General features: G+C 46.8%; 1 protein-coding gene across 3 annotated transcripts in view; it reads left to right on the forward strand.

The window, feature by feature from the left end:
* The window catches only part of SYT17 (synaptotagmin 17), an 83,450-nt gene that overhangs the window by 65,954 nt on the left and 1,640 nt on the right, over positions 1–15,856 (forward strand). Inside the window, exon 8 of one of the 3 annotated variants that reach the window (XM_032327516.1) lies at positions 5,356–5,612. The exons of the other annotated variants lie outside the window; for them this stretch is intronic. Within the exon in view, the coding sequence (XP_032183407.1) occupies positions 5,356–5,399 (44 nt within the window). The 3' untranslated portion in view covers positions 5,400–5,612. Of the gene's footprint in view, positions 1–5,355; positions 5,613–15,856 lie in introns of those variants that run through there. 3 annotated transcript variants of the gene reach the window in all.

Genomic DNA, 15,856 nt, shown 5'->3' on the forward strand with positions numbered 1-15,856 from the left:
ACACTAAAGCAGGAAGTCATTGGCTTGTAATGGCAATCATTTCTAGAGACTGCCTGGCCGAGGGCATTATTCGCCCACAAACAGGTGGGTGAAAGATCAGCAGAGTGGGCACAGGGGTCGGCCTTCCCGCTCTGTGTGGTGCCCCCACACTGGCCAGGGGAGGCAGGGTCTTTGGGGGCGTAACCCATGGCCACGCTCTTTGTGATCCTGAGTTACAGAGCAGACCCAGGAAGACTGTCCACTGGCTCAGGGCCCAAGTTGTGAACGTGTTTGCTTCTAGGCTTTTTTAAGAATTTTTTTTAAAGATTTTTATTCATTTATTTGAGAGGACGAGAGAGGGGGCACAAGCACGAGCGGGGGGAGCAGCGGAGGAAGAAGCAGGCTCCCCCCTGAGCAGGGAGCCTGACACGGGGCTCAGTCCCCAGACCCGGGGATCATGACCTGAGAAGAAGGCAGATGCTTAACTGACTGAGCCCCCCAGGTGCTCCGGCTTTTAGGTTTTATCTTGCTTAATTTTATCGGGGATGGAGAAAGCAAAAGAAGGACAGCCTTAAGGTTGATTCGTCTGTGGGATCCTCTTCCATTTTTATTCAAGGTCACCGTGGCCTCTCAGTGGAATCTTTGGTAAGGAAGAGCCAGGACGCTTCGGACATGCATGGACAGCTGTGTGAGAAAATAAGGGTCCCCAGCCTTACTACCAGAAGTTTCCCTAAAGCCTCTGTATGTCGCTAAGGCATTTGAGGACTGGGGCAAATCATCCTTCCCCAGGTTATTGAGCGTGACTCAGAAAAGAAGTCACAGAAGGGGTAATGGGAAGGGCAGAGATTCGGGGGTACATTGTCTTCTCACTCCTAATAGAGGCCCCCTCCCTTAAGGCTTAGTAAGTCCAGGCACAGCCCCAAAGACTCTCTCAGTTGATCCTCACAACCACTGAATGAGAGAGGTACCAGTGTTACACCCATCTTACACAGGAGGAAACAAACTCAGCTGACTTGTTAGACGTTCCTGTGTTAGCCGAGGTCAGGAAAGGCTGCGGTCGCAGGTTGGCCGTGCTGGTTTGGGGTTTACCGCCATCAGAGCTGATCTCTTGCTCGTGCACTGGTGTCTGTGGGGCCTTTCACGAGTGGCCTTCCGTGCAAGGACTCCGCGAGCCAGGCCCTGTCCGGTTTGTGGCTCTGCCATCTTTATGGGCCTTGGAAGGTTTCGCCCCAGCCGGTGGTTAGCAGAGGGAGAGAGGGGAGGATTGTGTGGGAAGTTTTAATAGGCTGGGTCTAGAAGTTGGGAATATCCCTTCCACTTCCACTCCGACCCTCTCGGCTACAACTCCCTGCGGGGGAGGCTGGCTTTATAGTCTGGGAAGAAAAGACTTTGGTGACCTCACAGCCACCTCTGCCGTAGCTACCCAAGGAGGCAAATAAAAGCCATCCTGGGCCCCTAACAAGCCTGGTCCACTGCCTCCCCAAGCCCCCCCATGCCCCTGAGTTCGCCATGAGTGTCCCCAGCCTCAGGGACTTCCGCCTGGCGAGAGCGGACCTCCTAGTGAATTCGCCACATAACCTTTAGGCTGTGAAGCACTGGACACCTGCTGACGTGGGCAAGTCGTCAGACCCGGGGCCCTCAGCTGGGCTGATGTTGTCCCCCAGTGGCGTCCAGAAGCGTTCGTGGTTGTCAGAACTCCAGGCGCACTGTTGGCATGTCATAGGTCGAGGTCAAGGATGTTGCTCACATCCCACAGTGCGTGGACCAGCCACCACCCCCACTCCGCAGTGGCCACACCCACGAGCTTAGGCAGTGGTCTCTGCTGGTCTCCGAGTCTGCGGAGCAGGGTCGGCGAGGGGGTGTCGGCTCCGAGCCAGTCTGCCCCAGTCCTGCCCCAGTCCTGCCCCTCTCGGAGGCTTGTTGATTCTCCCGATGGCCTGTTCTCCTCTCTGCATTTCTAGCAGTTTTTTTTTTGGCTGCCTGAGTGTGAAGAATTCAGGGGCAGAAACCCGAGGGAATCTGTGCTCATCTGTGCAGATTTTTCAAATGGCTTCCCAGCTTCCATAAGAATTTGGGCAGACAGAACCTGCCCGCTTGGCTCACGAGCCCGTCTCCCCGGTGGTGTGACCTGGACAGATGGCCCGCAGCCTGGCTCCGTGGGAGAGGGGGTGGGGAGCCCGCTCAGGATGTTTAAATCTGGTTTCTGCTCCTCCCCACCTTGTGGTGGGTGCCTGTCACCTGTGTATGGTGACACCGAGGGTTTATAAGGGAAAAAGGGGTTCTGGTGGCTTTTCAGTGTTGTTATGATAAGGAATATATATTTATACAGACATATATACATACGTATGAATATATGTGTGTATATAGTGCAACCATATAGAAGAGAGTAGACTAAAAAGTAAAAAAACCTAATTCTTCCTACGTAAAGGTAATCACTCCTCACAAGCCTTCGCTCTAAGAACAGATACATTTCTGTGTGTGTGAAAATGTGCCCGTGTGTGCGTGTGTATGGGGGCAGGTGTACAGGAGTGTGTGTTTGTGTGTGTGTGTATCTCTGTCCACTAGTGTTAGTGTCCAGAATAGATCTACTTTGATGCACCTTGCTCCTTTCATACAGATCGGGGATGTTTTTCCATGCTGGCATGTTTACACATATGCGGGCCAGGTGCTGTGGATACAGTAGTGAGCAAATGAGACAACAACCGTGGTGTCATCAGATGACTTCCTGAATGTGGGAAGTCAGGTAGTAAACAAAGCAACTGTCTGGTGCGGTTCCGTGCTAAGGAGGAAACAGAGAATCGTGAAGGTTGGGGCAGGATGGCAGCTTTTTCTAAGACGGCCGGGCCTCACGGAGAAGGTGACATTGGAGCCAAGATGGGAAGGAGGTGGGAGATGGGCCACGTGGAAGAGCATCGCAGCCAAAAAGAATATCGAGGGCCAGAGCTCTTAGGTGGGAGGGAGAGCGCGTGGGATCGGTGGGGCTGACGCGGAGTGCGCATTCCCCCTCATTATTTTTAATGACCGCGTGTTACTTCGTTAAGTCCAGGAGTTGAAGAATGTATTTAATTAGTCCCCTGTTGGTAACATTGGGATTCATTCCAGAGGGGTTTTTTTTTTTGCCCTTTAGGAACGTTACTGGGGTGGGCACCCTCGGCGTGTCTCCGTGGGTATGTTCAGTGTACCATGAGCTAAAAACACACCGGTGGGGCTTGCTTGGCTGAAGCATGTATGTTTGTCCATTTGGATAGCTGTCGTCAAGATGGGCAGTGCAGGGGCATCTGGGTGGCTCAGCTGGTTAAGCATCCAGCTCTTGGTTCTGGCTCAGGTCGTGATCTCAGGGTCCTGGGATCGAGCCCCACATTGGGCTTCCTGCTCAGCGGGGGTCTGCTTGTCTCCCTCTCCCTCTGCTCCTCCCCCTGCACTCGCTCTCTAAAATAAATAAATTAATTTAAAAAAAATCTGCAGTCCTCCCGAAAAAGTGACAACAATTTTTACTCTTGTGTCTTCTTGCAGTATGCATTTGAAACAGATGACTTTGGCGAATTTTTTACACCTTTATGGCCCACAAAGGCCCCAACTCCTTTTCCCCCACAAAAAGGATTCTTGTAAGGCAGAAATAAACAGACTTTGAAGATTATGAAGTGTTGAACAACTATGAGATGTTAAATTTTTACCTTTAAAAAGCATTTTGATTTTTAATTCTGTATTGTATAATACTTCACATATATGGGGAAAAAATCACAGGCAGTCATTTTACCCCCCCACCCAAATTTGTCTTAGATTAGTTTTTCATCTCTCAGTTGGCCTAGGCAAAGCAGTTCCACATTGGTCCCTGGCTTCAAAAGCCCAGGGTGTGCAGTTATTTTATTTTGAAATGAGTGAAAACGTGATAAATGGGCTTGATCAAGATGTAAAACTTTTGCCTTTGAAAGATGTAGTTAAGAAAATAAAAGAGCAAAGCACATCCCAAGAGAAATTTTTTGTAAAACATATCCAATGAAAAGCCTGTATCCAGAATATATAAAGAAATTGAGTAATTCAGGAACAAGATAAACAGTCTAGGATCCAATAAAAAGTCGGCAAAGATTTGAACAGATGCACTTTGCAACAGGATGCAGCAGTGGCAAAGAAACACCTGAAAAGATGCTGTACTTCATTAGTCACTAGAAATGCAAAGTAAAGGGGCACCTGGGTGGCTCAGCCGGTTAAGCACCTGTGCCTTCATCTCAGGTCATGATCCCAGGGTCCTGGGACCAAGCCCTGCATCGGGCTCCCTGCTCAGTGGAGAGCCTGCTTCTCCCTCTGCCTGCCGCTCCCTCTGCTGGTGTGCTCTCTCTCTCTCTGTCAGATAAATAAATCTTAAGGAAAAGAGAGAAATGCCAGGTAAAACCACAGTAAGATCCACTGCAAACCCACTAGTACAGTTAAGTGTAAAGACAAAAAATGCTAAGTGTTGGTGAGGACGTGGGACCGCTAGGACTCTACTATGTTTCAGGTGAGAATGGCAGACGGCGATAAGCACGTTGGAAAGTAGATGCCGTGACATCATAAAGTTAGACACACATTGACCATACAAACCAGCGATGCTGCTGGAAGTAGAAGGGATTTACCCCAGAGACATGAAAACAGGTGTCCAACAAGGTCGTGTACACCCATGTTCCTAACAGCATTATTTGTAATGGGCAAAAAACTGAAAAACTGAAAACAGCCCCAATGCCCATTATTGACTGAATAAACCCAGTGCCCATCTTGGATGAATAAACCAATTGTGATACATTGTATCTTTGAATCCTACTCAGCAATAAAAAAGAACAAAATACGAATACACATACAGACAGCTGAATTTCAGAAACAGTAAGCTAAATGAGTGCAAATGAGTCTATACTATATGATCCTATTTTTATGAAATTCTAGTGACAATGAAACTTGGCCCACTGGGGTCAGGAAAGAGGGGTTTTTTTGTTTGTTTGTTTGTTTCTAAGAGAAAACTTTTTTTAGGGAGAGAGAACTCTATCTTGATTGTAGTGGTAGTTAAATGATTTCCATCAGTCATCAGAATTCATCCAATTGTGTGCTTAAAATGGGTGGATTTTATTCTAGGAAAAAAAATACTTCAGTAAACAAAACCAAGGGGAAAATTTTTTTTTGAAATAAAACACGTGGATGTGATTTTATTTTGCATTTCTTGGATGACTCATGGTACGGGACATCTTTCATGGGCTTTACCTATGGCAGGAGGAAGGCGTGGAAGGGAGGGGCGTGCCCCAGCAGGATCCAGTGTGTTCATTGGTCCAAAGTAGACTTGAATCTTTTGTTTGCTATTGCGGTCAGACGGAATATCAGGGTTCTGGACCCTTCCATTCAGGCCCAGGACAGTGTTCTGGCCACATGTGGTCTGGTTATTGTGGTCATTGGGATAACCTGGCAGGACCCACCAGGCACTGCTTGGCATCTCTCCAGGTAGAGAAGCCTTGTTCATTCCTGTGTCCCCAGTGGCTCACCAGGTTCCCTTCTGGTCTGGGATTCAACAACTCCATGACCAGTCTGTGGATGGGGTCGCCATGCAGACCTAAAAACTGATATTTCTCTGGCATAAAGAAGCAGATTAATGGGGGTGCCTTGCTGGCTCATTCAGTTGAGCATGGAACTCTTAACCTCAGGGTCATGAGTTCAAGCCCCACATTGGGCATGGAACCTACTTAAAAAACAAAACAAAACAGGTTAACAGCTATGAAAGTGAAACAGTTGAGTTTGTGTGTTTGTTTTTTACGATCTCAACATTTTATGGAGAACCTTTAAAAAAATATTGGAAGAATTATTCAGTCAACACCCATATTCCCACCACCTAGATTTTACAATGAATATTTTGCTCTTTGCTTTACACATCTATCCATACCTCTGTCTCTCAGTTCATATTTTTTTCAAGCATTTCAAGATCAGTTACAAACATTAGTCCCATTCATCTGTTTTTTAAGCTGACTTTTTGTTGGAGTTTAGCTTAGAGAAAATCATTACATAGGCATGATTGGTGAAACCGTTGGCTGTTGGTGGTTAAGTCCATCTCCTGCCCCTCTCCCCTCTCTGGAGGCTGGGGGTTGGAATGGGCTGAAAGGTCTGACCCTCTAATCACGCCTTGGTCTTTCCGGCAGCAGCTCCCATCCTGAAACTATCTGGCGACCTCCGCCACCGACCATCTCATTAGTATACGGGAGGATACGCATCACTTGACGATTCCGTGGAACTTTGAAGCTCCTGGGACATGATCCCAGGACTAAGACCAAATATTATAACATGAGATGCTCTTATCACCCCATCACTTGGGAAATTACAAGAGTTTTAGGAGCTTTGTGTCAGAAAGTCGGGGCAGAGACCAAATATATATATTTATGTCACTCCCATGGCTCTTCAGTTGCATATAGGCTGCGGCTTCTTTCTTCTACAATGGCAGAGGAGTTGGGACAGAGACTCTAGGCCCTTGAAGCCTAAAATCTTTACTGTCTGGCTCTTTATGGTAAAAGTCTGCCTATCCTTGTACTAAAGTAACACCTCTGGGCTTTCTTTATTCATTTTATTTTTTTTCTTAATTTTATTTATTTGAGAGAGAGAGAGCATGAGGAGGAGGAGGGGAAGAGGGACAGGGAGAAGTTGGCTCCCCGCTGAGCAGGGAGCCCAGCGCAGGACTTGATCCCAGAACCCTGGGATCGTGACCTGAGCCAAAGGCAGACAGTTAACGGACTGAGCCAACTAGGTGCCCCTATTCATTTTACTGTTTGCTTTATTCTCTGTTATCTTGTATTTACTTGCCCAGGGAGGAATTGACTTGCCTGACTGGGACCTGGTAAGCTTTCCATCTGAAGGTCCACGGTCTTCTGCTGGATGGGATTAAGGTGTTCAGGGTCTCCCAGCCCTCCTTTTCTCGCTGGGACCTACAAGCCCACAACGGAGAGCATTCTCTGTAGCTCCTTCCCTGAGCCTGCTGGTCAGGCCTGCCCATGCTCCAACGAGGCCTGCACTGTGTTTGGTCAGAGAAGTTTAATTCCAGGGGAACAAACACTAAGGTCAGGCCCCTTCCTACAATCCAACTGAACTACCAATCCTGCTGATAACGTTGTTCTGCAGCCAACACCGTGTACCTAACCTGACCCCATGAGACTTCCCGGGGAGCTTGTGAAAAGCACTGGCATCCAGTCCCCTGCGCCCCAAACCCATCAACAGAACCTCTTGGGCTGGGGTCTGGGGACTAGTATTTTTTTTTTTTTAAAGATTTTATTTATTTATTTGAGAGAGAGACAGTGAGAGAGAACATGAGCGAGGAGAAGGTCAGAGGGAGAAGCAGACTCCCCATGGAGCTGGGAGCCCGATGTGGGACTTGATCCCGGGACTCCAGGATCATGACCTGAGCCGAAGGCAGTCGTCCAACCAACTGAGCCACCCAGGCGTCCCGGGACTAGTATTTCTTTAAGAGCCTTTCCAGGGATTTGCACGTCTGCGGTCGATTTCTCCTTTGTTTTCCCAGTTGTTTCTCAGTTATTTCAGAGGACAGAGAGGGGGAAGATTTGGTTAATTATCCCCCGGAAGCTTCAGCAGGTGTCTTGCAGCAGGCTCTGAAGCTGGTTTGTAGTATTTCCCCCTGAGCAATGCCAGCGTCTCTGAGACTAGTGTACAAGGGTGGTTCTCTCTCAGACAGACAAATTTTGGTTGTTCGTGTAAAAACAAGCACATTACGTTATCGTCACACTTCTAAATGCTTCCTTCTAGACGGGTGTGATTCAGATCTGAAAGTGATGCTTCAACCCATATGTCGTCTTGATAAACGCAGGCTCCGCATGGCTCAGTTTCCACACAGAGGAGTAAAGAAACGGCCCAGCCGTGGTCCAAGAGAGTTTTAAAAGGGATTTTAATCTTTTTCTTTTTTTTTTTTAAGATTTATTTTATTTAGAGAGAGGTGGGGGGAGGAAGAGCCGAGGGGGAGAGAGTCTCAAGCAGACTCTGCCCTTTCAGGCTCGATCTCATGACCCTGAAATCACGACCTGAGCCAAAGCCAAGAGTCGGACACTTGACTCACCTTGCCGCCCAGGTGCCCTAAAAAGAATTTCAGTCTTTTGACTCCTGGGTCTTGAGGAAGGAGGAAGAGACCTCATCCAGAAGCCATGGCGACCTCTTGCCCCTCTCCCCTCAAAGACCTCTTCCTCCGCTCCCCAGTTCATGATGGTGGATTAATGAAGGGGAACCCCAGGTCGCATGCTTTCCCCTGAAGGCAGCATTTCTCAGCCCCGTTGCCTGTGGACATTTGGGGCGGGTAGATTATTGTGAGGCTGTCCTGAGTACGGTAGGATGGCGAGCAGCATCTCCTCTCTAGTGGTGACAATCCAAGTGTCTCCTCCACAGTCAATTTGGGGAGCAGAATGGGGCCAGCTGAGAGCCCCTGTGTTAACGGAATCAAACAACTCACTTTAATCCGGTGGTAGTTCCTAAAGACCTGGCCACAAGAGGCCTCTCCTCTGGGCCTTGTGCTTTCAGTGGGCTAAGAGGACTGAAGGCAAGCCCAGCGAGTCGAGGTGACGTCCCAGCCCGTGCTCAGGGCTCTCTCCAGGCCCTCCTCAGGAAAGCCGGCCAGGGTGGTGGTGTGTGAGCTCTAGACCCAAGAGATAATGATCGACTTCCTTGTGAATAGACATGTGGATAAAATCATTTGGTGTCTTCGCGAGTCCATGGAACGGGGGCTGACACGTGATAAGTGCTGTGTAAGTGTCAGGTGCCACTGGGACAGTTTTCATAGCACTAGTCTGGAGACATAAGACAGCTTTTGTGTCTGCTGGCCAGCTGAAGAAGAGGCCATTCAGATGATGGAGGCAAACCTGACCCTGCTGGACCCCGCGGAGACGATGCGACGGTCTCCACTGTGGCCCTTTCGCAAGGGGTTTCCGAGGCTCGGTCTGACTCTTGACGCCTCTTGCCCTACAGGCCATCGTGGGGGGCTCACTCCCCTTCTGACACACATGCATGCAATGTATTTCTGCTCCAGGTCTTGTTTTTGTCATACAGCGGGCTCAGTGGAAGGGGGAATGGGTGAGACTTTTCTGAGACAAGAGATGGAAAAGTGTTGCTGGGCTCTGAGTGTCTGTCCCTACTGTGCCGCATGCCGCCTCTGTGACCTCGGGCGCTCCACCTCCAAACCCCTACAAGCCTCACATTCTCCGTCTGCAAAGGGATATAAATGGTACCTTCCCTAATAGGACTGTGGTGTGGATTGAGTGAAAAAATGTATATAAACTACTCTTCTCGGTGCCTAGCATACAGGACTCAGGATTTGGTATTGCTGGTTTTGTTTTTTGAGGTGTTTTTTTTTTTTTTTCTTTTTTTAGAGAGTGAGAGAGAGCATGTGTGTGTGTGCACATGAACAAGGGGGGAATGGTGGGGGAGGGGCAGGGGGACAGGGAAAGAGAGCATTTTTTTTTTTTTTTTTAAGAGAGAATCTTAAGCAGACTCCTCACCCAGTGTAGAGCCTGATCTCATGACTCTGAGATCATGACCTGAGCCAAAGTCAAGAGTCAGACCCTCAACCCACTGAGCCACCCAGGGGTCCTAGTATTGCTGTTTTTTAATTACAATAATACTGTTACCTAAACTCTTCATTTTGACCATTGGAAGGAAAAACATGGAGGAAAACGTTTTGTCCGAGCAGCTGCTATGAATCACAAAATGAAACCTCACTCTTTTTTTTTTTTTTTAAAGATTTAATTTCTTTATTTGTGAGAGAGACGGTGAGAGAGATCATGAGAGGGGAGAAGGTCAGAGGGAGAAGCAGACTCCCCATGGAGTGGGGAGCCAGATGTGGGACTTGATCCTAGGACTCTGGGATCATGACCTGAGCTAAAGGCAGTCACTTAACCAACTGAGCCACCCAGGCGCCCAGATGAAACCTCACTCTTTGTGTGTGTGTGTGTGTGTGTGTGTTTACTCTTGCATTACTTGCATTTGTTATAATAAGCATACATTAGTTTTGTAACTAAACATAGTGTACAGAGAGCAAGGTAGTAACTATCAAAAGTGATTATAAATTTCATCAGAAATAACATATTTGTGAGAAATAAGAGTATTGAGTGGGGAGAATTGCCCTCTGGATTATAAGATAGTATAAAACTACAATCATTAAAATATTATGGTGCTGATATAAAGACAGATTTATGCAAAAATGTCGCTCAAAAACAAATACTATTATGTGTAAAAATTTTAATAATTAACATACATCATAAAGTAACGGGGAAGTAATGTTCAGGGACAATAGATAGCTATGGGATAAATAAATCTATTTAGAAGATCCTCATATCATGTCACATTTCAGAATAAATTCTGGGGAGAAGTTAAATCATATAAGAATATTGATCAGTTCTCACAGTCAGAAATGTGAAACCTCACTCTGAAGACACAGATGAAACTTCTTAGAACCAAAGAAATGTTAGAGTTGAAGAGGGCCTTAAAACCTACATAAACCCACCCATTATATAAATGGTAAACTGAGGCCCAGGCAGAGGCTGTGATTTATCTTGTTTTGAAGAAACACCTGAAACAGCATCTAGCTTTCAGAGAGAAGAAGAAAAAAGAGGGAGTGCTATAGGCTGAGAAAGTTTTGCAAAAGTTGAGAAGAGAATGGGTACCATCTTTGGGGGGTGTATCTGAGCTGGCTCCTGGAGAGGAGGCACAGGAGGAAGAGGGACAGGGACTTTGTTACGGGGCTTTTCCGAGGGTTGAGATAACTTGAAAATCCAGGTGACGTGTGGGGATCCCTCCATGCTGAGGAATTAGGAAGACTGGGAAACAACTTTTTGATGGCTTCATGCATTTTTTTTTCCCCAGAAATGGACCAGTAGTGCAACTCAGTACCCAAGTGGGGCCTGTGATGAGATGGGGTTCTGACCATGACCTGGGGCACCCCTACACTGTGCCATCAGCCTCGAAGCTGCATGTGGGGTTATTACCTTGGAACCAAATATGCAAAATGGGGAGCTGTTGAGATTTTTTTTTTTTTCTTTTAATTTGCAGTGTTTATGACACCCACATGCTAAGTCATCCAGCTTCCCTTCCAGACCGGCTGCCTTGGCAAACTAAATTAGCAACCAAAAGAGTTTAGCTCTTGCGGGGAAGGACAGATTCATTTTCCCAGCAAGGATCAACATGTGAAAGCCTCAGCTTGCCCCTGACTCACTCAGGGCACCGAGGCTTGGACCGGAGCAGTGGGCAGTCTCCCTCTGCACCGCCCTGGGCCTCCATCCCCTCAGCTGTAAAATGGGCCAGTGGTAGCAGCTGTCTTAGAGCTGTGGTTCTCGGTGGAGAAGGGTTAGAGGATGCTCTCTGGGATGCACAGTGATGTCTGGAGGTACCTTTGAGTTGTCACAGCTGGGGAGGGGACGGCTAGTGGCATTTTCCAGAGATGTTCCTAAACATCTTACACCACTCAGAACAGCCCCACAATCCAGAATGATCTGGTCCCAGATGTCAGTAGTACTCAAGGTGAGAAACCTGACCCTACAGCGTGGACAGGGAGATTTGGCAAGTTAACCCACATGACGTGCTTAGCCCCAGGCCATACATATATAGTAGGTGCTTTTTTTTTTTTTTTTAAGATTTTATTTATTTGACAGACAGATATCACAAGCAGGCAGACAGGAAGGCAGAGAGAGAGGAGGAAGCAGGTTCCCTGCTGAGCAGAGAGCCTGATGCGGGGCTCGATCCCAGAACCCTGGGATCATGACCTGAACCGAAGGTAGAGGCTTTAACCCACTGAGCCACCCAGGCGCCCCTATAGTAGGTGCTTAATAAAGTAGTGTTAATCTCTGCGCTCCTTCAGAACCTGGTCCCTGAGCCCAGCGGGTGCCTCTCAGCATGCTTTGGTTTTTCCAAAGAGGTTTCCCTCACCTAAATTGGCATGGTGATTGGTGCCACAGAAATAGATTGGTCATTCTTTAGAGATAGTTGAGTCTTAAATTCCAGAAAGTGGAATATTCCAGGAGTACCCAAGCCCCGAGGGTAGAGCTGGACATTGGTGGCTTGTCTCTCTGCACGGAGGGCCATCCTCTGAGACTGTCGCATCAGGGCAGTTGAGATTTGTTGAGGCTAGGGAGGGAACACAGTGACCAGTAACCGAGCACCTTGCTGGGTGGGAAGGTTGCTCTACTCTGTAACCTTGCGGGGAGGGGCACTAAAGGGTTTTGTGTGAGCGCAGCTTCCGCTGACTGAATCCACTCCCCTTTGATGTTAAAAAAGGCTTCACATTTTTTTACTGTGTTTGATAGAGAACTTATCACACCTCCTTTGACTTATTAACTAGAGAGCCCTGAGCTTTCTGACTGATTGAGTCATGACTATAAAAATAAATGATGATATGGTTGAGTATACTTTGGCTCTGTGAGCGAATACAGGGCTGTTTGCCCCTTCACCAAATGGCCCCGTTCTGCTGTACTTTTTAAACTTCTTGGGGTGCCCAGGTGGCTCAGTCAGCTAAGTGTCCAACTCTTGCTTTAAGCTCAGGTCGTGAGCTCAGGGTCCTGGGATGAAGCCCCAATTCAGGCCTCCTGCATGGTGGGGAGTCTGCTTGTCTCTCTCCCTCTACCCCTCCCCCTGGCTTGTGCTTTCTCTCTCAAATAAATAAATAAAATCTTGGAAAAAATTAAATTAAAAAATTAATTACTGCAGAGGGGGAAATGAGATGACCAAGTGTATTCAGAGTATGTAGGTTCTCGGGGGAAACGTGGGGAGCCCTCTCCATGGGTTTCGTGCACGAATTCTGAACCTGTTCTGATGGTTGCAATGCCTTTGTGCTGCTCTCTGGATTGTGTGGGTGTTGGGAAGCTGCTTCCAGATGACTAGGGTACATGGTCCTGCAATGACACTATGACTGCAGTAGAAGGAGTCCCCCGTAACCACCAGTAGGGATATTTGGGGATGACTTGCGACAAAATTTCTAATTGTGATTGTCTCTAAGGAGGAGGACAGTAGGGATCTAGTGACAAAAAAGTTGGCTTCCTTCCCAGGGTATTTGCTGCAAATACTTCAAGTTGTATCACCAACTAGCTCAGTAACTTGGTTTCCTTATCTGTCAAATGGGGGGCTAGGGGCCTCTGGCGCTGTGTCTCTGAGCCCCTCTCCGGATTCTGTAGATATCCGGTCTTAATTCCCCATTTCTCCAGCAACATGCTCCCTGGAATTTACAGAGATGGCAAATCTTGACATTCTCTCAGGGGACTTTTATCATAGAAGTCATTAGTGTTATTCAGCTTTGACTTTATTATCATTTGAATTTCAAATGTTCGATTTTTAAGTCTGTTAAGATTGCCATAACTTTACCAAGTGAATTGCAAGTGCCGAAGCCTGCCAATTAACTCAGATGGTCACAGCCGCAATTGCTTCCCATCGAAAGGCTGAATCACTTAGGAGCTCCTACCTTTCAAGGGCCAAGTGATTCACCACACCGAGTAACTTTGCAAGTGGGGAAAAGGAGCGTAGGATATTAGACTTCCTTTTAGTCTTCTTTCCCTTCTGGCGATTTAGATGTGGATTCTCTAATGACAACTTTTTTTTTTCTTTTGTTTTCTTTCCAAAACGGTATGTGCTGTAAGAAGTGCAAACCATACTTGCATAATACCAAACGCAGAAAGTTCCCTGTTTCCCCTCCCTAGAGAGAGCCATTCTTAACAGTTTGGTGAAATTCCTCCAGATAGTTTTCTATTCTATATATTAACTTTTTTTTTTTTAAACAAAAAAGAGATTGTGTTTACATATACTATTTTGCAACTTGCTTTTGTCTCCTAGCAATATGTCTTGGAGATTTTTCTATTTCATATATATATATAGAGAGAGAGAGAGAGAGAGAGAGAGATCTATCTCGTTTGACAGCAACATTGGTTTCCATGGTATTATTACATCAGAAACGATTTAATTAGTTTCTGCCAGTCTTTGTCTGGGTGCATCCCAAAGCTGATCCTAAGACAATGATTTGGGTTCAAGTAGGCTATGAAGGAGGTGACCCCAGGAAGTACTGCTAAGAGAATGGAAAAGGGAGGCAAGCTAATTGGGGATACTTGATGAGTGGGTCACTGCAGCCTAGAAGATCCCCGAGATTATCAAGTTCAGTGATTCACTAGAAGGACTCACAGACTTAGCTAAGCTATTACACTCATGGTTACAGTTTATTACAGAAAAAGGAAACAGACCAAGATCAGCAAAGGAAAGAGGCACAGAGGGCAGAGTGCAGCAGAGAACAGGTAATGAGTTTCCAGTTGCTCTCTCCCAGTGGAGTTGTGAGGACAGCACTTCATTGTCCCAGGAATGATGTGGGGAGACGCACTTGAAGGATTGCCATCTAGGGAGGTTCACACAAGCGTTGGCATCAGGTATCGATCAGGCGATCTGTCCTGTAGGCATCCAAGTGGCTGACTCCAGTCTCCAGCCCCTGCAGCAGTCAAACTGCTGTTGAGTGGCCCAAAGACTCCACCATAAGGCATAGCTGGTGTAGACTGGCGAGGGCTCTGGGTGCTTGAGAGCTGGGGGGATAGCCTCTAGGGTAGGCTGAGGGGGCAGACAGGGCACCACAGCCACAGGTACACTTCTTTGTGGACACTTTTTGTTATTTACATTTTTCATTCTCACAGTGTTCTAGGGCAGGAGTTGGCAAACTTTTCCATAAAGTGCCAGACAGAAAATAGTTTCAGCTTTGTGGGCCACACAGTCTCTTTTGCACCTATTCAACTCTGCTTCTGTAGTGTAATAGCAACCGTAGACATTGTGAATGGGTTGGACTAAGTTCCAGTAAACTTTATTTACAAAACACAGGTAGTGGACCAGATTTGGCTTAGAGGCTCTAATACCCAGGTATTATCCAATATCTAATATTCAGAGAATATCCTTGTATGTATATCTTTGTCCGTTTGTGCAGATAATTCTATGGGATAAATTCCTAGAAATAGAATTGCTGGATCACAAGTTACAACATTTTTATTTTGAGTAGCCACTGTGAACCTCTCCTTAAAGTTGAACCAGCTTCCTCTTACACCCACAATACATGGGAGAGCTTGAGATTTCCTTTCCTAAAACCTTTTTCCCAAGGGGAAAGTACACTCATCTCTGAGGATGTTTCTGCATTTTCATTTTTGAGCTTTGGAGAGGCATAGGAAGATAGAACATTTTACCCCCGAGGAAGAACACCAAAAAGAGCCTGGAATGGCCTCCTGCTAGGATCTTGCTTTACCAAGGCCCCCAGAGAAGGGGACTCCAGTAACTTATTTTCATTTAATTTGTTTTCAAACCTTATACTGCCCACTAGGCGTCGTTCAAAACAAACCTGAGTGTTACCTTTAAAAAAAAACCCTCAAGGGATGCCTGGGTGGCTCAGTCAGTTGTGTCTGCCTTCCACTCAGGTCATGATCCCAGGATTCTGGGATGGAGCCCCACATCAGGCTCCCTGCTCAGTGGGGAGCCTGCTTCTCCCTCTGCCTGCCATTCTCCCTACTTGTGCCCTCTTTCTCTCTCTCTCTGACAAATGAATAAATAAATAAAATCTTAAAAAAAAAAAAAAACTTGGAATGCCTTAGAGAGCTCCTTAGTAATGTTGTTTATTAATTGAAGATTCCTGTCCTAGTTTTCCCCTTCTACAAGGGATCTTCATGTAAACATTCCCCTGTGCGTACCGAACACTTCACCAAGTTACAAAAACTATACAGGGTCCAATTTTTGTCGACGTTGCTGACAGGTACTGGATACCAGAGTGGTAGCGGGCTTGGTTGGTACAGGCTAGTCTTGTTCACCCTGGGTCTTTTTGGTATTTAGACAATGGGTGGGGTTTTGTTTCTGTTTTTGTTTTTCTACTTTTCTTTTCTTCCCC

The sequence above is a fragment of the Mustela erminea genome, chromosome 20 (genome assembly GCF_009829155.1).
Source record: "Mustela erminea isolate mMusErm1 chromosome 20, mMusErm1.Pri, whole genome shotgun sequence".
Classification (NCBI taxonomy): Eukaryota; Metazoa; Chordata; class Mammalia; order Carnivora; family Mustelidae; genus Mustela; species Mustela erminea.